This window comes from Echiichthys vipera (genome assembly GCF_963691815.1).
Source record: "Echiichthys vipera genome assembly, contig: SCAFFOLD_73, whole genome shotgun sequence".
Lineage (NCBI taxonomy): Eukaryota > Metazoa > Chordata > Actinopteri > Perciformes > Trachinidae > Echiichthys > Echiichthys vipera.
Genome location: NW_028154825.1, coordinates 17,752 through 43,939, shown reverse-complemented (window position 1 = coordinate 43,939; position 26,188 = coordinate 17,752). Strand labels below are relative to the sequence as shown.

General features: G+C 50.6%; 1 protein-coding gene across 1 annotated transcript; it reads left to right on the top strand.

Moving 5' to 3' along the window:
- Positions 1-1,726: 1,726 nt before the first annotated feature.
- LOC310966334 (noelin-like) lies at positions 1,727-14,198 on the top strand. Its single transcript, XM_083940913.1, has 6 exons — positions 1,727-1,789; positions 6,049-6,198; positions 11,711-11,866; positions 12,380-12,599; positions 12,847-12,953; positions 13,265-14,198. The coding sequence occupies exons 1-6, from the start codon at positions 1,730-1,732 to the stop codon at positions 13,925-13,927; spliced, it is 1,356 nt and encodes a 451-aa protein (XP_083797039.1). The 5' UTR covers positions 1,727-1,729; the 3' UTR covers positions 13,928-14,198.
- Positions 14,199-26,188: the final 11,990 nt, after the last annotated feature.

The window sequence follows — 26,188 nt, the reverse complement described above, 5'->3', positions numbered from 1 at the left end:
AGGAAGAGCAGGAACAGAGAGAGAGGAGGGAGGGAAGAGGAAGAGCAGGAACAGAGAGAGAGGAGGGAGGGAGGAGGAAGAGCAGGAACGGAGAGAGAGGAGGGAGGGAGGAGGAAGAGCAGGAACGGAGAGAGAGGAGGGAGGGAAGAGGAAGAGCAGGAACAGAGAGAGAGGAGGGAGGGAGGAGGAAGAGCAGGAACGGAGAGAGAGGAGGGAGGGAGGAGGAAGAGCAGGAACGGAGAGAGAGGAGGGAGGGAAGAGGAAGAGCAAGAACGGAGAGAGAGGAGGGAGGGAGGAGGAAGAGCAGGAACGGAGAGAGAGGAGGGAGGGAGGAGGAAGAGCAGGAACGGAGAGAGAGGAGGGAGGGAGGAGGAAGAGCAGGAACGGAGAGAGAGAGGAGGGAGGGAAGAGGAAGAGCAGGAACAGGGAGAGAGGAGGGAGGGAGGAGGAAGAGCAGGAACAGAGAGAGAGGAGGGAGGGAAGAGGAAGAGCAGGAACGGAGAGAGAGAGGAGGGAGGGAAGAGGAAGAGCAGGAACAGGGAGAGAGGAGGGAGGGAAGAGGAAGAGCAGGAACAGGGAGAGAGGAGGGAGGGAAGAGGAAGAGCAGGAACGGAGAGAGAGAGGAGACAGATTCACAACCGATGAAACGATAACCAGGCTAACAGATAACCAGGCTAACAGACAGATAACCAGGCTAACAGACAGATAACCAGGCTAACAGACAGATAACCAGGCTAACAGATAACCAGGCTAACAGACAGATAACCAGGCTAACAGATAACCAGGCTAACAGACAGATAACCAGGCTAACAGATAACCAGGCTAACAGACAGATAACCAGGCTAACAGATAACCAGGCTAACAGATAACCAGGCTAACAGACAGATAACCAGGCTAACAGACGGATAACCAGGCTAACAGACAGATAACCAGGCTAACAGATAACCAGGCTAACAGATAACCAGGCTAACAGACAGATAACCAGGCTAACAGACAGATAACCAGGCTAACAGATAACCAGGCTAACAGATAACCAGGCTAACAGACGGATAACCAGGCTAACAGACAGATAACCAGGCTAACAGACAGATAACCAGGCTAACAGACAGATAACCAGGCTAACAGACAGATAACCAGGCTAACAGATAACCAGGCTAACAGATAACCAGGCTAACAGATAACCAGGCTAACAGACAGATAACCAGACTAACAGACAGATAACCAGGCTAACAGATAACCAGGCTAACAGATAACCAGGCTAACAGACAGATAACCAGGCTAACAGACAGATAACCAGGCTAACAGACAGATAACCAGGCTAACAGACAGATAACCAGGCTAACAGACAGATAACCAGGCTAACAGACAGATAACCAGGCTAACAGATAACCAGGCTAACAGACAGATAACCAGGCTAACAGATAACCAGGCTAACAGACAGATAACCAGGCTAACAGACAGATAACCAGGCTAACAGACAGATAACCAGGCTAACAGACAGATAACCAGGCTAACAGACAGATAACCAGGCTAACAGATAACCAGGCTAACAGACAGATAACCAGGCTAACAGATAACCAGGCTAACAGATAACCAGGCTAACAGACAGATAACCAGGCTAACAGACGGATAACCAGGCTAACAGACAGATAACCAGGCTAACAGATAACCAGGCTAACAGATAACCAGGCTAACAGATAACCAGGCTAACAGATAACCAGGTTCACAGATGGAGTCTGAAGAAAACAGCGTGTTCCTGCTGCTGTTGATCGGATCTTTCTTCACTCTGGTGAAAATCTGGTGTTTCTATTCTAACTCGTCTGTTTCACTTTAACTCTGCTGTCGTCTGTTTCACTGTGTTTCACTTTAACTCTGCTGTCGTCTGTTTCACTGTGTTTCACTTTAACTCTGCTGTCGTCTGTTTCACTGTGTTTCACTTTAACTCTGCTGTCGTCTGTTTCACTGTGTTTCACTTTAACTCTGCTGTCGTCTGTTTCACTGTGTTTCACTTTAACTCTGCTGTCGTCTGTTTCACTGTGTTTCACTTTAACTCTGCTGTCGTCTGTTTCACTTTAACTCTGCTGTCGCCTGTTTCACTAAGATCGGAGCACAGGTAAATATACCTGCCAAGCATTTCTGCACCTGCGACCGTGCCGAATAGGTCAGGTTGCCCTAGGACCCATGCCTTCCCCATGTCTGTGCTTTCTTCTGAGCCAGATCCAGAAGCTCCCTTGTTCCGCTCCTTTAGAGCCTTCATCAGTGTGGAGCCAGGGATCCAAAGAGTCCTCAGGAGTTCTGGGTGGAGGCACCGGTGAAGCCTCTGCACCCGACTTCCACTGGGAAAGTTCGAGGACTGACCTGGTGGAGCTGGACCCTGAGACCATGAGGACTGACCTGGTGGAGCTGGACCCTGGCACCATGAGGACTGACCTGGTGGAGCTGGACCCTGAGACCATGAGGACTGACCTGGTGGAGCTGGACCCTGAGACCATGAGGACTGACCTGGTGGAGCTGGACCCTGAGACCATGAGGACTGACCTGGTGGAGCTGGACCCTGAGACCATGAGGACTGACCTGGTGGAGCTGGACCCTGGCACCATGAGGACTGACCTGGTGGAGCTGGACCCTGGCACCATGAGGACTGACCTGGTGGAGCTGGACCCTGGCACCATGAGGACTGACCTGGTGGAGCTGGACCCTGAGACCATGAGGACTGACTTGGTGGAGCTGGACCCTGGCACCATGAGGACTGACCTGGTGGAGCTGGACCCTGGCACCATGAGGACTGACCTGGTGGAGCTGGACCCTGGCACCATGAGGACTGACCTGGTGGAGCTGGACCCTGGCACCATGAGGACTGACCTGGTGGAGCTGGACCCTGAGACCATGAGGACTGACCTGGTGGAGCTGGACCCTGGCACCATGAGGACTGACCTGGTGGAGCTGGACCCTGGCACCATGAGGACTGACCTGGTGGAGCTGGACCCTGGCACCATGAGGACTGACCTGGTGGAGCTGGACCCTGAGACCATGAGGACTGACCTGGTGGAGCTGGACCCTGGCACCATGAGGACTGACCTGGTGGAGCTGGACCCTGGCACCATGAGGACTGACCTGGTGGAGCTGGACCCTGGCACCATGAGGACTGACCTGGTGGAGCTGGACCCTGAGACCATGAGGACTGACCTGGTGGAGCTGGACCCTGAGACCATGAGGACTGACCTGGTGGAGCTGGACCCTGGCACCATGAGGACTGACCTGGTGGAGCTGGACCCTGAGACCATGAGGACTGACCTGGTGGAGCTGGACCCTGGCACCATGAGGACTGACCTGGTGGAGCTGGACCCTGGCACCATGAGGACTGACCTGGTGGAGCTGGACCCTGGCACCATGAGGACTGACCTGGTGGAGCTGGACCCTGGCACCATGAGGACCGACCTGGTGGAGCTGGACCCTAGCACCATGAGGACTGACCTGGTGGAGCTGGACCCTGGCACCATGAGGACTGACCTGGTGGAGCTGGACCCTGGCACCATGAGGACTGACCTGGTGGAGCTGGACCCTGGCACCATGAGGACTGACCTGGTGGAGCTGGACCCTGGCACCATGAGGACTGACCTGGTGGAGCTGGACCCTGGCACCATGAGGACTGACCTGGTGGAGCTGGACCCTGGCACCATGAGGACTGACCTGGTGGAGCTGGACCCTGGCACCATGAGGACTGACCTGGTGGAGCTGGACCCTGGCACCATGTCGGGGCGTAAGGATGTTGTCGTGATCTCTGGGGGAAAGTTAAGCTGGCAGTCAAGGTCCTGAAGCATCTTCCACTGGGCGCCCGGTGACAGGAGAGAGCGCACATCCCTGCCTGACTAACTGGACTGTATGTGGTGCTGGTCCTGGGCCGGCCTTGTTTGCCTCCAGTCTGCGTACCTCTAGGATCTCAGCTAGCTTACGCAGGACTCCATCATGGCGCCCCCCACACCGACCCTGCGTTAGAGCAGCCTTGCACCCAGAGAAACGTGCTGTAAGCTTTGGTTCTGATAAGTGCAGAGACATTTCCGAATGTACCTGTTGGCCTTTCGTCGTTGTGATGGTGTGATGGGCTGGTTGTGATGATGTGATGGTCTGGTTGTGATGGTGTGATGGGCTGGTTGTGATGGTGTGATGGGCTGGTTGTGATGGTGTGATGGGCTGGTTGTGATGGTGTGATGGGCTGGTTGTGATGGTGTGATGGGCTGGTTGTGATGGTGTGATGGGCTGGTTGTGAGGGTGTGATGGGCTGGTTGTGATGGTGTGATGGGCTGGTTGTGATGGGCTGGTTGCGATGGGCTGGTTGTGATGGGCTGGTTGTGATGGTGTGATGGGCTGGTTGTGATGGTGTGATGGGCTGGTTGTGATGGTGTGATGGGCTGGTTGTGATGGTGTGATGGGCTGGTTGTGATGGTGTGATGGGCTGGTTGTGATGGTGTGATGGGCTGGTTGTGATGGTGTGATGGGCTGGTTGTGATGGGCTGGTTGTGATGGTGTGATGGGCTGGTTGTGATGGTGTGATGGGCTGGTTGTGATGGGCTGGTTGTGATGGTGTGATGGGCTGGTTGTGATGGGCTGGTTGTGATGGTGTGATGGGCTGGTTGTGATGGTGTGATGGGCTGGTTGTGATGGTGTGATGGGCTGGTTGTGATGGTGTGATGGGCTGGTTGTGATGGTGTGATGGGCTGGTTGTGATGGTGTGATGGGCTGGTTGTGATGGTGTGATGGCTGGTGGACAAAGGAGCATGTGGAGACACTGAATGTCAGATCAGGCATCAGGTCTGTTCAGACGGAGACCCTCAGCACCAAGAAGAGGACTATGATCCCGCAAGAGCTGTAAATCGTCACTAAAGTGCAGGCCGTTGGCATCGCAGGCCGACGAGAGCCGGGTGTTGAGGCAGTCTGTTGAAATGTTCCCAGGACGTTGGACCAGACACATAAACGTGTACGTGACCCAGGATGTTCTTTATGTCTGAACCTACAGTAATGGTTCTGTAACCAAAGGCAACGAGTCCTGACCCCAAGTGAAGGACTTCAAGGACCTCGGGATCTGGTTCACGAGTGAGGGGACGATGGAGCAGCGGGGCCGGAGCTGCAGTCGCTCTACCCTCAGTCCTGGTTCCTACCCTCACCTGTGGTCCTGAAAGCTGGGTCAGGACCCACAGAACCAGGTCCAGGTCAGGACCCACAGAACCAGGTCCAGGTCAGGACCCAAAGAACCAGGTCCAGGTCAGGACCCACAGAACCAGGTCAGGACCCAAAGAACCAGGTCCAGGTCAGGACCCAAAGAACCAGGTCCAGGTCAGGACCCACAGAACCAGGTCCAGGTCAGGACCCAAAAAACCAGGTCCAGGTCAGGACCCAAAGAACCAGGTCCAGGTCAGGACTCACAGAACCAGGTCAGGACCCAAAGAACCAGGTCCAGGTCAGGACCCACAGAACCAGGCCAGGACCCACAGAACCAGGTCCAGGTCAGGACCCAAAGAACCAGGTCCAGGTCAGGACCCAAAGAACCAGGTCCAGGTCAGGACCCACAGAACCAGGTCCAGGTCAGGACCCAAAGAACCAGGTCCAGGTCAGGACCCAAAGAACCAGGTCAGGACCCAAAGAACCAGGTCCAGGTCAGGACCCATAGAACCAGGTCCAGGTCAGGACCCACAGAACCAGGTCCAGGTCAGGACCCAAAGAACCAGGTCCAGGTCAGGACCCAAAGAACCAGGTCCAGGTCCAAGCGTCTGAAATGTGTTTCCTCAGGAGGGGGTCTGGAGCTGCTGCCCCTGAGACCTGATCCAGGACCAGAGGCTGGAGCTGGTCCCCTGAGACCCGATCCAGGACCAGAGTCTGGAGCTGGTCCCCTGAGACCTGATCCAGGACCAGAGTCTGGAGCTGGTCCCCTGAGACCCGATCCAGGACCAGAGTCTGGAGCTGGTCCCCTGAGACCTGATCCAGGACCAGTCTGGGTATTATATGTATTATATATTTAATGTTATCTGCATGTGTGAACGTCCTGTCACACAGGTGGGTCCTTCTGCCCCCGAGGACGTCTGGCAGGTTTACAGCTCGGCTCAGGACTCTGACGGTCGTTGTGTTTGTACGGTCGTCGCTCCGCAGCAGACGGTTTGTTCCAGAGACGCTCGCACGAGGCAGCTCCGGCAGCTGCTGGAGAAGGTACTGACACTACTGACACCACTGACACTACTACTGACACTACTACTGACACTACTACTGACACTACTACTGACACCACTGACACTACTGACACTACTGACACTACTGACACTACTACTGACACTACTGACACTACTGACACTAATACTGACACTACTACTGACACCACTGACACCACTGACACTACTGACACCACTGACACTACAACTGACACTACTGACACTACTGACACTACTACTGACACTACTGACACTACTGACACCACTGACACCACTGACACTACTGACACTACTGACACTACTGACACCACTGACACCACTGACACTACTACTGACACTACTGCTGACACTACTGACACTACCACTGACACTACTGACACTACTGACACTACAACTGACACTACTGACACTACTGACACTACTACTGACACTACAACTGACACTACTGACACTACTGACACCACTGACACTACAACTGACACTACTGACACTACTGACACTACTATTGACACTACTGACACTACTGACACCACTGACACTACTGACACTACTGACACTACTGACACTACAACTGACACTACTGACACTACTACTGACACTACTGACACTACAACTGACACTACTGACACTACTACTGACACCACTGACACTACAACTGACACTACTGACACTACTGACACCACTGACACTACAACTGACACTACTGACACCACTGACACTACAACTGACACTACTGACACTACTGACACTACTATTGACACTACTGACACTACTGACACCACTGACACTACTGACACTACTGACACTACTGACACTAGTGACACTAATACTGACACTACTGACACTACTGACACTACTGACACTACTACTGACACTACTACTGACACCACTGACACTACTGACACTACTACTGACACTACTGACACTACTACTGACACTACTGACACTACTGACACTACTACTGACACTACTGACACTACTGACACTACTGACACCACTGACACTACAACTGACACTACTGACACTACTGACACTACTACTGACACTACTGACACTACTGACACTACTGACACCACTGACACCACTGACACCACTGACACTACTACTGACACTACTGACACTACTACTGACACCACTGACACTACTGACACTACTGACACTACTACTGACACTACTGACACTACTACTGACACTACTGACACTACTGACACTACTGACACTACTACTGACACTACTGACACTACTGACACTACTGACACTACTGACACCACTGACACTACAACTGACACTACTGACACTACTGACACTACTACTGACACTACTGACACTACTGACACCACTGACACTACTGACACTACTGACACTACTGACACCACTGACACTACTACTGACACTACTGACACTAATACTGACACTACTGACACTACTGACACTACTGACACTACTACTGACACTACTACTGACACTACTACTGACACCACTGACACTACTGACACTACTACTGACACTACTACTGACACTACTGACACTACTACTGACACTACTGACACTACTGACATCACTACTGACACTACTGACACTACTACTGACACTACTGACACTACTGACACTACTACTGACACCACTGACACTACTGACACTACTGACACTACTACTGACACTACTGACACTACTACTGACACTACTACTGACACTACTACTGACACTATTACTGACACTACTACTGACACTAATGACACTACTGACATTACTACTGACACTACTACTGACACTGCTACTGACACTACTGACACTACTACTGACACCACTACTGACACTACTGACACCACTACTGACACTACTGACACTACTACTGACACTGACACTACTGACACTACTACTGACACTGCTACTGACACTACTGACACTACTACTGACACTACTGACATCACTACTGACACCACTGACACTACTGACACTACTACTGACACTACTACTGACACTACTACTGACACTACTACTGACACGAATGACACGAATGACATCACTACTGACACTACTACTGACACTACTGACACTACTGACATCACTACTGACACTACTGACACTACTACTGACACTACTGACACTACTGACACTACTACTGACACTGCTACTGACACTACTGACACTACTGACTTCACTACTGACACTACTGACACTACTACTGACACTACTACTGACACCACTGACACTACTGACACTACTGACACTACTACTGACACTACTGACACTACTGACATCACTACTGACACTACTGACACTACTGACACTACTACTGACACTGCTACTGACACTACTGACACTACTGACTTCACTACTGACACTACTGACACTACTACTGACACTACTGACATCACTATTGACACTACTGACACTACTGACACTACAACTGACACTACTACTGACACTACTGACATCATTACTGACACTACTGACACTACAACTGACACTACTGACACTACTACTGACATCATTACTGACACTACTGACATTACAACTGACACTACTACTGACACTACTACTGACACTACTACTGACACTACTGACACTACTGACACTACTGATACTACTGACACTACTACTGATGCTACTGACACTACTGACACTACTGACACTACTGATACTACTGACACTACTACTGATGCTACTGACACTACTACTGACACCACTGACACTACTGACACTACTGATACTACTGACACTACTACTGATACTACTGACACTACTACTGACACTACTGACACTACTGACACTACTGATACTACTGACACTACTACTGATGCTACTGACACTACTACTGACACCACTGACACTACTGACACTACTGACACTACTACTGATGCTACTGACACCACTGACACTACTAGTGACACTACTAGTGACACTACTAGTGACACTACTGACATCACTGACACTACTACTGACACTACTGACACTACTGACACTACTGATACTACTGACACTACTACTGATGCTACTGACACTACTACTGACACCACTGACACTACTGACACTACTACTGACACTACTAGTGACACTACTGACACTACTACTGACAATACTGACACTACTACTGACACTACTACTGACACTACTGACACTACTACTGACACTACTACTGACACTACTGACACTACTACTGACACTACTGACACTAATGACACTAATACTGACACTACTGACACTACTACTGACACTACTGACACCACTGACACTACTGACACTACTGACACTACTAGTGACACTACTACTGACACTACTGACACCACTGACACTACTGACACTACTGACACTACTGACACTAATGACACTACTACTGACACTACTGACACTACTAGTGACACTACTACTGACACTACTGACACTACTACTGACACCACTGACACTACTGACACTACTGACACCACTGACACTACTACTGACACTACTGACACTAATGACACTACTACTGACACTACTGACACTACTGACACCACTGACACTACTACTGACACTACTGATACTACTGACACTACTACTGACACTACTGACACTACTACTGACACTACTGACACTACTGACACTATTGACACCACTGACACTACTACTGACACTACTGACACTACTACTGACACTACTGACACTACTACTGACACTACTGACACTACTGACACTACTACTGACACTACTGACACTACTGACACTACTGACACTACTGACACTACTACTGACACTACTGACACTACTGACACTACTGACACTACTGACACTACTACTGACACTACTGACACTACTGACACTACTACTGACACTACTACTGACACTACTACTGACACTACTGACACTACTACTGACACTACTGACACTACTACTGACACTACTGACACTACTACTGACACTACTGACACTACTGACACTACTACTGACACTACTGACACTACTGACACTACTGACACTACTGACTCTACTGACACTACTGACACTACTACTGACACTACTGACACTACTGACACTACTGATACTACTGACACTACTACTGACACTACTGACACTACTGATACTACTGACACTACTACTGACACTACTGACACTACTGACACTACTACTGACACTACTGACACTACTACTAATATTTAACATGTGATATTTAACATGTGATCTATAACATGTGATCTATAACATGTGATCTATAACATGTGATCTATAACATGTGATATTAACATGTGATCTATAACACGTGATCTATAACACGTGATCTATAACATGTGATCTATAACATGTGATCTATAACATGTGATCTATAACACGTGATCTATAACATGTGATCTATCACACGTGATCTATAACATGTGATATTTAACATGTGATATATAACATGTGATATATAACATGTGATCTATAACATGTGATATTTAACATGTGATATGTAACATGTGATCTATAACATGTGATCTATAACATGTGATATTTAACATGTGATCTATAACATGTGATATTTAACATGTGATCTATAACATGTGATATTTAACATGTGATATATAACATGTGATATTAACATTTGATCTATAACATGTGATATTTAACATGTGATCTATAACATGTGATATATAACATGTGATATATAACATGTGATCTATAACATGTGATCTATAACATGTGATCTATAACATGTGATCTATAACATGTGATCTATAACACGTGATCTATAACACGTGATCTATAACATGTGATATATAACATGTGATATTAACATGTGATCTATAACATGTGATATTTAACATGTGATATTTAACATGTGATCTATAACATGTGATATATAACATGTGATATATAACATGTGATCTATAACATGTGATATTTAACATGTGATCTATAACATGTGATATATAACATGTGATATATAACATGTGATCTATAACATGTGATCTATAACACATGATCTATAACACGTGATCTATAACATGTGATATACAACATGTGATATATAACATGTGATATTAACATGTGATCTATAACATGTGATATATAACATGTGATATTAACATGTGATCTATAACATGTGATATTTAACATGTGATCTTTAACATGTGATCTATCACACGTGATCTATAACATGTGATCTATAACATGTGATCTATAACACGTGATCTATAACATGTGATATTAACATGTGATCTATAACATGTGATCTATAACACGTGATCTATAACATGTGATATTAACATGTGATATTTAACATGTGATCTTTAACATGTGATATATAACATGTGATCTATAACATGTGATCTATAACATGTGATCTATAACATGTTAATATCACATGTTATATATCACATGTTATATATCACATGTTATAGATCACATGTGATCTATAACATGTGATCTATAACATGTGATCTATAACATGTGATCTATAACATGTGATCTATCACATGTGATCTATCACATGTGATCTATAACATGTGATATATAACATGTGATCTATAACATGTGCGTGTGTTTGTGTCCGTCAGGTCCAGAACATGAGTCGGTCGATCGAGGTTCTGGATCAAAGAACTCAGAGAGAAAAACAGTTTGTAGAGAAAATGGAAAATCAGCTGAAAGTTCTGGAAAACACGTTCAAACAGGTGGAGGACGCCACCGAGAGCAACGCCGCCCGCCAGTTCCAGGTACCGCCCTCCTCACGACGCCGCGCTCACGCTGTTGCTGGTGTGTGTGAACACGTCCCGGACACTGACGCTGCTGCGTGTGTGTGTGTGAACACGTCCCGGACACTGACGCTGCTGCGTGTGTGTGTGTGAACACGTCCTGGTCACTGACGCTGCTGCGTGTGTGTGTGAACACGTCCTGGACACTGACGCTGCTGCGTGTGTGTGTGTGAACACGTCCTGGTCACTGACGCTGCTGCGTGTGTGTGTGTGTGAACACGTCCTGGGCACTGACGCTGCTGTGTGTGTGTGTGTGTGAACACGTCCTGGTCACTGACGCTGCTGCGTGTGTGTGTGTGTGAACACGTCCTGGGCACTGACGCTGTTGCTGCGTGTGTGTGTGTGTGAACACGTCCTGGACACTGACGCTGCTGCGTGTGTGTGTGTGTCAACACGTCCCGGTCACTGACGCTGTTGCTGCGTGTGTGTGTGAACACGTCCCGGTCACTGACGCTGCTGCTGCGTGTGTGTCAGTCCATCAGAGTGAAGATGGAGGAGCTGCGGCCGCTCATCCCCGTGCTGGAGGCGTACAAGGCCGACGCTCGGCTGCTCCGGCAGTTTAAGGAGGAGGCGGCGAACGTGACGCAGCTGCTGGGGGCGCTGCAGGAGCAGCTGGGGGGGTTGGACTACCAGGACCTCCACAGCCGGGTGCTGGACCTGGAGGACCGGCTCAGGGCCTGCATGCAGAGGCTGGGTGAGTGTCAACAGAGGGGTAAACAACAAACAAACAAACAAACAAACAAACAAACAAGACGTCCTTTAAATCTACGGCTAAAACTAAAGCTGCAGTTTTGCTCCTGTCTTTGTTTTTATTGTTGTTCTGTTGTTTATTATTGTTCTGTTGTTTATTGTTGTTCTGTTGTTTATTATTGTTCTGTTGTTTATTGTTGTTCTGTTGTTTATTGTTGTTGTTGTTTATTATTGTTGTTGTTTATTTGCAGCCTGTGGGAAACTGACAGGAATCGCTGAGCCAATCACCATCAAGACGTCTGGATCCAGGTTTGGGTCTTGGATGACCGACCCGCTCGCTCCGGCCGGAGACAACAGGGTGAGTGTCAACAACGACAACAACAACAACATCAACAACAACAACAGCAACAACTCCAAACTCACGCTCCATCACGTTCGCTCAGTGTGGCGTCGATACTTTTAAGGCGCTTCACGCGTGACAAAAACGAGATGGTGGAGTTGGGAACCACAGCAGAGAGGTCGTGTTAGTGGCGTCCGTGGCCTCGGGTTCGGACCGCGGTCACAGGACTTCCTGTTTCCATGACGATGAAACTGCAGCGTCCTAAATATGACGTAGAACATGAACTTAAGTTTATATTTCTACACCGTCTTTGGTCTCTTCCCTTACAGGTGTGGTACATGGACGGTTACCATAACAACCGCTTCGTCAGGGAGTATCAGTCGATGTTTGACTTCATGACGACGGACAACTTCACGTCGCACCGCCTGCCGCACCCCTGGTCCGGCACCGGGCAGGTCGTTTATAACGGGTCCATCTACTTCAACAAGTTTCAGAGTCACACCGTCATCAAGTTCGACTTCAGCACGTCGCTCATCAGCCGCTCCCGGCAGCTCGACTTCGCCGGCTACAACAACATGTACCATTACTCCTGGGGCGGGCACTCCGACATCGACCTCATGGTGGACGAGGGGGGGCTCTGGGCCGTCTACGCCACCAATCAGAACGCAGGAAACATCGTCCTCAGCCAGTTAAACCCGAACACTCTGCAGATCATCCGCAGCTGGACCACCAACCACCCCAAACGCAGCGCCGGCGAGGCCTTCATGATCTGCGGAACGCTGTACGTGACCAACGGCTACTCGGGCGGAACCAAAGTGTACTACGCCTACTCCACCAACTCCTCCACCTACGAGTACATCGACATCCCTCTGACCAACAGGTACAGCCACCTGTCCATGCTCGACTACAACCCCCGGGACCGGGCGCTGTACGCCTGGAACAACGGCCACCAGGTGCTCTACAACGTCACGCTGTACCACATCATACAGTGAGGACAACAACAACAACAACAAACAAACAAACAAACACACACAACGTCACCCTGTACCACATCATACAGTGAGGACAACAACAACAAACAAACAAACACACACAACGTCACCCTGTACCACATCATACAGTGAAGACAACAACAAACAACAAACAAACAAACACACAAACACACACAACGTCACCCTGTACCACATCATACAGTGAGGACAACAACAAACAACAAACAAACAAACAAACAAACAAACAAACACAACGTCACCCTGTACCACATCATACAGTGAGGACAACAACAAACAACAAACAAACAAACAAACAAACACAACGTCACCCTGTACCACATCATACAGTGAGGACAACAACAACAACAACAACAAACAAACAAACACACACAACGTCACCCTGTACCACATCATACAGTGAGGACAACAACAAACAACAAACAAACAAACAAACAAACACAACGTCACCCTGTACCACATCATACAGTGAGGACAACAACAACAAACAACAAACAAACAAACACACAAACACAAACACACAAACACACAAACACACACAACGTCACCCTGTACCACATCATACAGTGAGGACAACAACAACAAACAACAAACAAACAAACAAACAAACACAACGTCACCCTGTACCACATCATACAGTGAGGACAACAACAACAAACAACAAACAAACAAACACACAAACACAAACACACAAACAAACAAACAAACACAACGTCACCCTGTACCACATCATACAGTGAGGACAACAACAACAACAAACAACAAACAAACAAACACACAAACAAACAAATAAATAGATAAATAAATAAATAAATAAATAAATAAATAAATAAATAAATAAATGAATAAATAAATAAATTAATAAATAAATAAATAGATAAATAAATAAATAAATAAATAAATAAATAAACAAACAAACAAATAAATAGATAAATAAATAAATAAATAAATAAACGAATAAATGGCGTCCTGTGACCGGCGTCCTGTGACCGGCGTCCTGTGACCGGCGTCCTGTGACCGGCGTCCTGGTACAGGCGTCCTGGTACAGGCGTCCTGGTACAGGCGTCCTGTTACAGGCGTCCTGTTACAGGCGTCCTCTCCAGGGTGGACGCGCCCCCCGCCCCGCGCCCCGCGGCCCGCGCCCCGCGGCCCCGGTCAGGGACGAGAGGCTGACGGTCGACGCACAGATGAACAATTATTTTCACTAAATACAATAAAACACTGAAGCTTCTTGATGTTGCACTCTGTCACATTATAAACACTTAAGAGTATAAAGATATTAGCCTAGCTTAGCACAAAGACTAGCAGCAGGGCTAACTGTTAGCTTAGCACAAAGACTAGCAGCAGGGCTAACTGTTAGCTTAGCACAAAGACTAGCAGCAGGGCTAACTGTTAGCTTAGCACAAAGACTAGCAGCAGGGCTAACTGTTAGCTTAGCACATAGACTAGCAGCAGGGCTAACTGTTAGCTTAGCACATAGACTAGCAGCAGGGCTAACTGTTAGCTTAGCACATAGACTAGCAGCAGGGCTAACTGTTAGCTTAGCACATAGACTAGCAGCAGGGCTAACTGTTAGCTTAGCACAAAGACTAGCAGCAGGGCTAACTGATAGCTTAGCACAGAGACTAGCAGCAGGGCTAACTGTTAGCTTAGCACAAAGACTAGCAGCAGGGCTAACTGTTAGCTTAGCACATAGACTAGCAGCAGGGCTAACTGTTAGCTTAGCACATAGACTAGCAGCAGGGCTAACTGTTAGCTTAGCACATAGACTAGCAGCAGGGCTAACTGTTAGCTTAGCACATAGACTAGCAGCAGGGCTAACTGTTAGCTTAGCACAGAGACTAGCAGCAGGGCTAACTGTTAGCCTAGCACAGTGTAAATGTTCAGGGTGAAAAACACAGAAACGCTTATTTATTATATTTATTTTCAGTTTCCACCAAAGAGAAACTGCGTCTCTGACGTCCGAATAATAACGACGAACTCAAACTCAGTGAGCGAAGTCGTAACAACAACAACAACAACTCTAAACAAAGGTGGAAGCTAGCAGGCTTTGTGCTAAGCTAGGTTAGCATTAGCTGCAGCAGACTGTTGAATGCTGTTGTGATGTAAAGTTTGACACAAACGCACTTGAGATGAAACAGAAACAAAAGGGTCGACAGGACGAACCGCTGCTCCTCAGGTCCGAGCGTCAGAGGCTCCTCGAATCGTCGGCTCACGAACTTTAACTCTGAATCGTGTGAAATAGAAACGACGTTCAGGTGAGACGGAGACTTTGCTGTTTGGTCCGGAGGTCGTTGTTGTTTTATTTCACAGTTTAAAAGAATTTAAGACACGATAAAGTTTTGTTATTATTATTAAATGTCGTGGTGAACATCAGTGTTGGTTCCTTTAAACACAGACGTGTTGTTGTTGTTTAGTGTTAAACTGGAGTTCAGAAGGAGCTAACTGTTAGCTTAGCACAGAGACTAGCCGCAGGGCTAACTGTTAGCTTAGCACAGAGACTAGCATGTGACGGAAATATAACAACTTTTTAACCACGAGCCTTAAAAATGGATTTCATCACCCGAACGTTGTTGTTACGGTTTTTAATTTTGTACAAAACTAAAATAAAATGTTCCACTGAAACTTTGACTGCTTCTGTGTTTATGTTTGGGGGGGGGGGGGGGGGTCTGGGTGAGGTCCTCATCAGCACCAGGTCTTTATCAGTGCCAGTGCTGACCTGCTGCAGGACCAGGTCTTTATCAGTACCAGTGCTGACCTGCTGCAGGACCAGGTCCTCATCAGTACCAGTGTTGACCTGCTGCAGGACCAGGTACTCATCAGTACCAGTGTTGACCTGCTGCAGGACCAGATCCTCATCAGTACCAGTGCGGCCCCGCTGCAGGACCAGGTCCTCATCAGTGCCGACGCGCTGCCAGGTCTTTATCAGTACCAGTGCTGACCTGCTGCATGACCTCATCTCTATCTTTCCTGACCATCCTCAGGTTTCATTATTACATGTACTGACTCCCCTACACTTGTTGTCCCTATCTACTCTACTCTGCCGAGGTCATTGTTGCTGACACCGGAAGCTGGAGCGAGGACAGGTCGACAGTTTGTCACATGGATTATGGATTATTATTTAGGATTGTGGGAGGAGACCGGGGAGTTTACGCACACTGAGCCCCAACCGGGGCGCGAACCGTGAACCCGCTAACTATGAGACGACAGCGCTAACCATTACACCACCATGTTTCCTTCTCTGTCCGGGGGCTGTGCGCCAGGTGACCGCCGGCTGTGCGCCAGGTGCCCGCTCAGGTCTGCGGGCTGCGCCGGGTCACACATCCAGCGCACCTTTCCCCTTTATATACGGACACCTGCTCTCACTGCGCCTGCGCCACAGACGGACGGACCTGCTCTCACTGCGCCTGCGCCACAGACAGACGGGACCTGCTGTCACTGCGCCTGCGCCACAGACAGAAGGGACGTGCTCTCACTGCGCCTGCGCCACAAACAGACGGGACCTGCTCTCACTGCGCCTGCGCCACACACAGACGGGACCTGCTCTCACTGCGCCTGCGCCACACACAGACGGACCTGCTCTCACTGCGCCTGCGCCACACACAGACGGACCTGCTCTCACTGCGCCTGCGCCACAGACAGACGGACCCGCAGTCACGCGGTCACGGTCGCGCTCGGCACCTGTGGAGGAAACGGTGAGTGTCTGTGATTAAACTCTGAATATAACTGTTTCATTTAACTCCAACTGTTCACCGCGACTTCACTGACGAGGCTTCAGAAGGCCGCACCGCGCTCACCGCGTTTACTCACGGTTAGTAGTTATGCTAGCTGACGTTAGTACGCTAATGTGAACTAACGTCAGTATGCTAATGTTAGCTGACGTTAGTATGCTAATGCTAGCTAACGTTAGTATGCTGTTAGCTGACGTTAGTATGCTAATGTTAGCTGACGTTAGTATGTTAATGCTAGCGGACGTTAGTATGCTGTTAGCTGACGTTAGTATGGTAATGTTAGCTAACGTTAGTATGGTAATGTTAGCTAACGTTAGTATGGTAATGTTAGCTGACGTCAGTATGCTGTTAGCTGACGTTAGTATGCTAATGTGAACTAACGTTAGTATGCTAATGTTAGCTGACGTTAGTATGCTAATGTTAGCTGACGTTAGTATGCTAATGTTAGCTGACGTTAGTATGCTAATGTTAGCTGACGTCAGTATGCTAATGTTAGCTGATTTCAGTATGCTGTTAGCGGATGTTAGTATGCTAATCACGGTTTATGCTAACACGCTAGCCGGGATGCTAACCTCGTGTGTCCGCCTGTACATTAAACACTAAAGTTTATTTATTGTTGCCGTGAAAAACAAACCGGAAACGCGTTTTCACATGAACCCGTGGTTTTCACGAGCTCCGGTTCGTAGCGTTTTAACGCGCGGGCCGGTGTGACGCAGTTAACGGGTCCGCACCGAGACGCCCGGGAACGGGTCCGCACCGAGACGCCCGGGACCGGGTCCGCACCGAGACCACAGGGTTTATGTGTCTCTCTCTCCCTGTCTCTCTCTCTCCCTGTGTCTCTCTCTCCCTGTGTCTCTCTCTCCCTGTGTCTCTCTCTCCCTGTGTCTCTCTCTCTCCTGTGTCTCTCTCTCTCCCTGTGTCTCTCTCCCTGTCTCTCTCTCTCCCTGTGTCTCTCTCTCCCTGTGTCTCTCTCCCTGTGTCTCTCTCTCCCTGTGTCTCTCTCTCCCTGTGTCTCTCTCTCCCTGTGTCTCTCTCTCCCTGTGTCTCTCTCTCTCCCTGTGTCTCTCTCTCTCCCTGTGTCTCTCTCTCCCTGTGTCTCTCTCTCTCCCTGTGTCTCTCTCTCTCCCTGTGTCTCTCTCTCTCCCTGTGTCTCTCTCTCTCCCTGTGTCTCTCTCTCCCTGTGTCTCTCTCTCCCTGTGTCTCTCTCTCCCTGTGTCTCTCTCTCCTGTGTCTCTCTCTCCCTGTGTGTCTCTCTCTCTCCCTGTGTCTCTCTCTCTCCCTGTGTCTCTCTCTCTCCCTGTGTCTCTCTCTCTCCCTGTGTCTCTCTCTCTCCCTGTGTCTCTCTCTCTCCCTGTGTCTCTCTCTCTCCCTGTGTCTCTCTCTCTCCCTGTGTCTCTCTCTCTCCCTGTGTCTCTCTCCCTGTGTCTCTCTCTCTCCTGTGTCTCTCTCTCCCTGTGTCTCTCTCCTGTCTCTCTCTCTCCCTGTGTCTCTCTCTCCCTGTGTCTCTCTCTCTCCCTGTGTCTCTCTCTCCCTGTGTGTCTCTCTCTCCTGTGTCTCTCTCTCCCTGTGTGTCTCTCTCTCTCCCTGGTCTCTCTCCTGTGTCTCTCTCTCTCCCTGTGTCTCTCTCTCTCCTGTCTCTCTCCTGTCTCTCTCTCTCCCTGTGTCTCTCTCTCCCTGTGTCTCTCTCTCTCCCTGTGTCTCTCTCTCCCTGTGTCTCTCTCTCCCTGTGTCTCTCTCCCTGTCTCTCTCTCTCCCTGTGTCTCTCTCTCTCCTGTGTCTCTCTCTCCCTGTGTCTCTCTCTCTCCCTGTGTCTCTCTCTCCCTGTGTCTCTCTCTCTCCCTGTCTCTCTCTCTCCCTGTGTCTCTCTCTCTCCCTGTGTCTCTCTCTCCCCTGTGTCTCTCTCCCTGTGTCTCTCTCTCCTGTGTCTCTCTCTCCCTGTGTCTCTCTCTCTCCCTGTGTCTCTCTCTCTCCCTGTGTCTCTCTCTCTCCCTGTGTCTCTCTCTCCCTGTGTCTCTCTCTCTCCTGTGTCTCTCTCTCCTGTGTCTCCTCCCTGTCTCTCCCTGTGTCTCTCTCTCCCTGTGTCTCTCTCTCCCTGTGTCTCTCTCTCTCCCTGTGCTCTCTCTCTCCCTGTGTCTCTCTCTCCCTGTGTCTCTCTCTCTCCCTGTGTCTCTCTCTCTCCTGTGTCTCTCTCTCCCTGTGTCTCTCTCTCCCCTGTCTCTCTCTCTCTCTCCCTGTGTCTCTCTCTCTCCCTGTGTCTCTCTCTCTCCCTGTGTCTCTCTCTCTCCCTGTGTCTCTCTCTCCCTGTGTCTCTCTCTCTCCCTGTCTCTCTCTCTCTCCCTGTGTCTCTCTCTCTCCCTGTGTCTCTCTCTCTCCCTGTGTCTCTCTCTCCCCTGTCTCTCTCTCTCTCTCCTGTGTCTCTCTCTCTCCCTGTGTCTCTCTCTCTCCCTGTGTCTCTCTCTCCCTGTGTCTCTCTCTCCCTGTGTCTCTCTCTCCCTGTGTCTCTCTCTCTCCCTGTGTCTCTCTCTCTCCCTGTGTCTCTCTCTCCCTGTGTCTCTCTCTCCCTGTGTCTCTCTCTCCCTGTGTCTCTCTCTCTCCTGTGTCTCTCTCTCTCCCTGTGTCTCTCTCTCTCCCTGTGTCTCTCTCTCTCCCTGTGGTCTCTCTCTCCCTGTGTCTCTCTCTCTCCTGTGTCTCTCTCTCTCCCTGTGTCTCTCTCTCTCCCTGTGTCTCTCTCTCTCCTGTGTCTCTCTCTCCCTGTGTCTCTCTCTCCCTGTGTCTCTCTCTCTCCCTGTGTCTCTCTCTCTCCCTGTGTCTCTCTCTCTCCCTGTGTCTCTCTCTCTCCCTGTGTCTCTCTCTCTCCCTGTGTCTCTCTCTCTCCCTGTGTCTCTCTCTCTCCCTGTGTCTCTCTCTCCCTGTGTCTCTCTCTCCCTGTGTCTCTCTCTCTCCCTGTGTCTCTCTCTCTCCCTGTGTCTCTCTCTCTCCCTGTGTCTCTCTCTCTCCCTGTGTCTCTCTCTCTCCCTGTGTCTCTCTCTCTCCCTGTGTCTCTCTCTCTCCCTGTCTCTCTCTCTCCCTGTGTCTCTCTCTCCCTGTGTCTCTCTCTCTCCCTGTGTCTCTCTCTCTCCCTGTGTCTCTCTCTCCCTGTGTCTCTCTCTCTCCCTGTGTCTCTCTCCGTCTCTCTCCCTGTGTCTCTCTCTCTCCCTGTGTCTCTCTCTCCCTGTGTCTCTCTCTCCCTGTGTCTCTCTCTCCCTGTGTCTCTCTCTCCCTGTGTCTCTCTCTCTCCCTGTGTCTCTCTCTCCCTGTGTCTCTCTCTCTCCCTGTGTCTCTCTCTCTCCCTGTGTCTCTCTCTCTCCCTGTGTCTCTCTCTCCCTGTGTCTCTCTCTCTCCCTGTGTCTCTCTCTCTCCCTGTGTCTCTCTCTCTCCCTGTGTCTCTCTCTCTCCCTGTCTCTCTCTCCCTGTGTCTCTCTCTCTCCCTGTGTCTCTCTCTCTCCCTGTGTCTCTCTCTCTCCCTGTGTCTCTCTCTCCCTGTGTCTCTCTCTCTCCCTGTGTCTCTCTCTCTCCCTGTGTCTCTCTCTCCCCTGTGTCTCTCTCTCCCCTGTGTCTCTCTCTCTCCCTGTGTCTCTCTCTCTCCCTGTGTCTCTCTCTCTCCCTGTGTCTCTCTCTCTCCCTGTGTGTCTCTCTCTCCCTGTGTCTCTCTCTCTCCCTGTGTCTCTCTCTCCCTGTGTCTCTCTCTCCCTGTGTCTCTCTCTCCCTGTGTCTCTCTCTCCTGTCTCTCTCTCTCCCTGTGTCTCTCTCTCTCCCTGTGTCTCTCTCTCTCCCTGTGTCTCTCTCTCCCCCTGTGTCTCTCTCTCTCCCTGTGTCTCTCTCTCCCTGTGTCTCTCTCTCCCCCTGTGTCTCTCTCTCTCCCTGTGTGTCTCTCTCTCCCTGTGTGTCTCTCTCTCCCTGTGTCTCTCTCTCCCTGTGTCTCTCTCTCTCCCTGTGTCTCTCTCTCTCCCTGTGTCTCTCTCTCTCCCTGTGTCTCTCTCTCTCCCTGTGTCTCTCTCTCTCCCTGTGTCTCTCTCTCTCCCTGTGTCTCTCTCTCCCTGTGTCTCTCTCTCTCCCTGTGTCTCTCTCTCTCCCTGTGTCTCTCTCTCCCTGTGTCTCTCTCTCTCCCTGTGTCTCTCTCTCTCCCTGTGTCTCTCTCTCTCCCTGTGTCTCTCTCTCTCCCTGTGTCTCTCTCTCTCCCTGTGTCTCTCTCTCCCTGTGTCTCTCTCTCCCTGTGTCTCTCTCTCTCCCTGTGTCTCTCTCTCCCTGTGTCTCTCTCTCCCTGTGTCTCTCTCTCCCTGTGTCTCTCTCTCTCCCTGTGTCTCTCTCTCTCCCTGTGTCTCTCTCTCTCCCTGTGTCTCTCTCTCTCCCTGTGTCTCTCTCTCTCCCTGTGTCTCTCTCTCTCCCTGTGTCTCTCTCTCTCCCTGTGTCTCTCTCTCTCCCTGTGTCTCTCTCTCCCTGTGTCTCTCTCTCCCTGTGTCTCTCTCTCCCTGTGTCTCTCTCTCTCCCTGTGTCTCTCTCTCTCCCTGTGTCTCTCTCTCTCCCTGTGTCTCTCTCTCTCCCTGTGTCTCTCTCTCTCCCTGTGTCTCTCTCTCTCCCTGTGTCTCTCTCTCCCTGTGTCTCTCTCTCTCCCTGTGTCTCTCTCTCTCCCTGTGTCTCTCTCTCTCCCTGTGTCTCTCTCTCTCCCTGTGTCTCTCTCTCTCCCTGTGTCTCTCTCTCCCTGTGTCTCTCTCTCCCTGTGTCTCTCTCTCTCCCTGTGTCTCTCTCTCTCCCTGTGTCTCTCTCTCCCTGTGTGTCTCTCTCTCTCCCTGTGTCTCTCTCTCTCCCTGTGTCTCTCTCCCTGTGTCTCTCTCTCTCCCTGTGTGTCTCTCTCTCTCCCTGTGTCTCTCTCTCCCTGTGTCTCTCTCTCCCTGTGTCTCTCTCTCTCCTGTGTCTCTCTCTCCCTGTGTCTCTCTCTCTCCCTGTGTCTCTCTCTCTCCCTGTGTCTCTCTCTCTCCCTGTGTCTCTCTCTCTCCCTGTGTCTCTCTCTCTCCCTGTGTCTCTCTCTCCCTGTGTCTCTCTCTCTCCCTGTGTCTCTCTCTCCCTGTGTCTCTCTCTCCCTGTGTCTCTCTCTCCCTGTGTCTCTCTCTCTCCCTGTGTCTCTCTCTCTCCCTGTGTCTCTCTCTCTCCCTGTGTCTCTCTCTCTCCCTGTGTCTCTCTCTCTCCCTGTGTCTCTCTCTCTCCCTGTGTCTCTCTCCCTGTGTCTCTCTCTCCCTGTGTCTCTCTCTCCCTGTGTCTCTCTCTCCCTGTGTCTCTCTCTCTCCCTGTGTCTCTCTCTCTCCCTGTGTCTCTCTCTCTCCCTGTGTCTCTCTCTCTCCCTGTGTCTCTCTCTCTCCCTGTGTCTCTCTCTCTCCCTGTGTCTCTCTCTCCCTGTGTCTCTCTCTCTCCCTGTGTCTCTCTCTCTCCCTGTGTCTCTCTCTCTCCCTGTGTGTCTCTCTCTCCCTGTGTCTCTCTCCCTGTGTCTCTCTCTCCCTGTGTCTCTCTCTCCCTGTGTCTCTCTCTCTCCCTGTGTCTCTCTCTCCCTGTGTCTCTCTCTCTCCCTGTGTCTCTCTCTCTCCCTGTGTCTCTCTCCCTGTGTCTCTCTCTCCCTGTGTCTCTCTCTCCCTGTGTCTCTCTCTCTCCCTGTGTCTCTCTCTCCCTGTGTCTCTCTCCCTGTGTCTCTCTCTCCCTGTGTCTCTCTCTCCCTGTGTCTCTCTCTCCCTGTCTCTCTCTCCCTGTGTCTCTCTCTCTCCCTGTGTCTCTCTCTCTCCCTGTCTCTCTCTCTCCCTGTGTCTCTCTCTCTCCCTGTGTCTCTCTCTCCCTGTGTCTCTCTCTCCCTGTGTCTCTCTCCTGTGTGTCTCTCTCCCTGTGTCTCTCTCTCTCCCTGTGTCTCTCTCTCTCCCTGTGTCTCTCTCTCCCTGTGTCTCTCTCTCCCTGTGTCTCTCTCTCTCCCTGTGTCTCTCTCTCCCTGTGTCTCTCTCTCTCCCTGTGTCTCTCTCCCTGTGTCTCTCTCTCCCTGTGTCTCTCTCTCCCTGTGTGTCTCTCTCCCTGTGTCTCTCTCTCTCCCTGTGTCTCTCTCTCTCCCTGTGTCTCTCTCTCCCTGTGTCTCTCTCTCTCCCTGTGTCTCTCTCTCCCTGTGTCTCTCTCTCTCCCTGTGTCTCTCTCTCTCCCTGTGTCTCTCTCCCTGTGTCTCTCTCTCCCTGTGTCTCTCTCTCTCCCTGTGTCTCTCTCTCTCCCTGTGTCTCTCTCTCTCCCTGTGTCTCTCTCTCCCTGTGTCTCTCTCTCCCTGTGTCTCTCTCTCCCTGTGTCTCTCTCTCTCCTGTGTCTCTCTCCCTGTGTCTCTCTCTCCCTGTGTCTCTCTCTCCCTGTGTCTCTCTCTCCCTGTGTCTCTCTCTCTCCCTGTGTCTCTCTCTCTCCCTGTGTCTCTCTCCCTGTGTCTCTCTCCCTGTGTCTCTCTCTCCCTGTGTCTCTCTCTCTCCCTGTGTCTCTCTCTCTCCCTGTGTCTCTCTCCCTGTGTCTCTCTCTCCCTGTGTCTCTCTCTCTCCCTGTGTCTCTCTCTCCCTGTGTCTCTCTCCCTGTGTGTCTCTCTCTCTCCCTGTGTCTCTCTCTCCCTGTGTCTCTCTCTCTCCCTGTGTCTCTCTCTCTCCCTGTGTCTCTCTCTCTCCCTGTGTCTCTCTCTCCTGTGTCTCTCTCTCCCTGTGTCTCTCTCTCTCCCTGTGTCTCTCTCTCCCTGTGTCTCTCTCCCTGTGTCTCTCTCTCCCTGTGTGTCTCTCTCTCCTGTGTCTCTCTCTCCCTGTGTCTCTCTCTCCCTGTGTCTCTCTCTCTCCCTGTGTCTCTCTCTCTCCCTGTGTCTCTCTCTCTCCCTGTGTCTCTCTCTCCTGTGTCTCTCTCTCCCTGTGTCTCTCTCTCCCTGTGTCTCTCTCTCCCTGTGTCTCTCTCTCTCCCTGTGTCTCTCTCTCCTGTGTCTCTCTCTCCCTGTGTCTCTCTCTCTCCTGTGTCTCTCTCTCTCCCTGTGTCTCTCTCTCTCCCTGTGTCTCTCTCTCTCCCTGTGTCTCTCTCCCTGTGTCTCTCTCTCCCTGTGTCTCCTCTCTCCCTGTGTCTCTCTCTCTCCCTGTGTCTCTCTCTCTCCCTGTGTCTCTCTCTCTCCCTGTGTCTCTCTCTCTCCCTGTGTCTCTCTCTCCCTGTGTCTCTCTCTCTCCCTGTGTCTCTCTCTCCCTGTGTCTCTCTCTCCCCTGTGTCTCTCTCTCTCCCTGTGTCTCTCTCTCCCTGTGTCTCTCTCTCTCCCTGTGTCTCTCTCTCTCCCTGTGTCTCTCTCTCCTGTGTCTCTCTCTCCCTGTGTCTCTCTCTCTCCCTGTGTCTCTCTCTCTCCCTGTGTCTCTCTCTCCCTGTGTCTCTCTCTCTCCCTGTGTCTCTCTCTCCCTGTGTCTCTCTCCCTGTGTGTCTCTCTCTCCCTGTGTCTCTCTCTCCCTGTGTCTCTCTCTCCCTGTGTCTCTCTCTCTCCCTGTGTCTCTCTCTCCCTGTGTCTCTCTCTCTCCCTGTGTCTCTCTCTCTCCCTGTGTCTCTCTCTCTCCCTGTGTCTCTCTCTCCCTGTGTCTCTCTCTCTCCCTGTGTCTCTCTCTCTCCCTGTGTCTCTCTCTCTCCCTGTGTCTCTCTCTCTCTCCCTGTGTCTCTCTCTCTCCCTGTGTCTCTCTCTCTCCCTGTGTCTCTCTCTCCCTGTGTCTCTCTCTCTCCCTGTGTCTCTCTCTCTCCCTGTGTCTCTCTCTCTCCCTGTGTCTCTCTCTCCCTGTGTCTCTCTCTCTCCCTGTGTCTCTCTCTCTCCCTGTGTCTCTCTCTCTCCCTGTGTCTCTCTCTCTCCCTGTGTCTCTCTCTCCCTGTGTCTCTCTCTCCCTGTGTCTCTCTCTCTCCTGTGTCTCTCTCTCTCCCTGTGTCTCTCTCTCTCTCCCTGTGTCTCTCTCTCTCCCTGTGTCTCTCTCTCTCCCTGTGTCTCTCTCTCCCTGTGTCTCTCTCTCCCTGTGTCTCTCTCTCTCCCTGTGTCTCTCTCTCCCTGTGTCTCTCTCTCTCCCTGTGTCTCTCTCTCTCCCTGTGTCTCTCTCTCTCCCTGTGTCTCTCTCTCCCTGTGTCTCTCTCTCTCCCTGTGTCTCTCTCTCTCCCTGTGTCTCTCTCTCCCTGTGTCTCTCTCTCCTGTCTCTCTCTCCCTGTGTCTCTCTCTCTCCTGTGTCTCTCTCTCCCTGTGTCTCTCTCTCTCTCCCTGTGTCTCTCTCTCTCCCTGTGTCTCTCTCTCCCTGTGTCTCTCTCTCTCCCTGTGTCTCTCTCTCTCCCTGTGTCTCTCTCTCTCCCTGTGTCTCTCTCTCCCTGTGTCTCTCTCTCTCCCTGTGTCTCTCTCTCTCCCTGTGTCTCTCTCTCTCCCTGTGTCTCTCTCTCTCCCTGTGTCTCTCTCTCTCCCTGTGTCTCTCTCTCCCTGTGTCTCTCTCTCTCC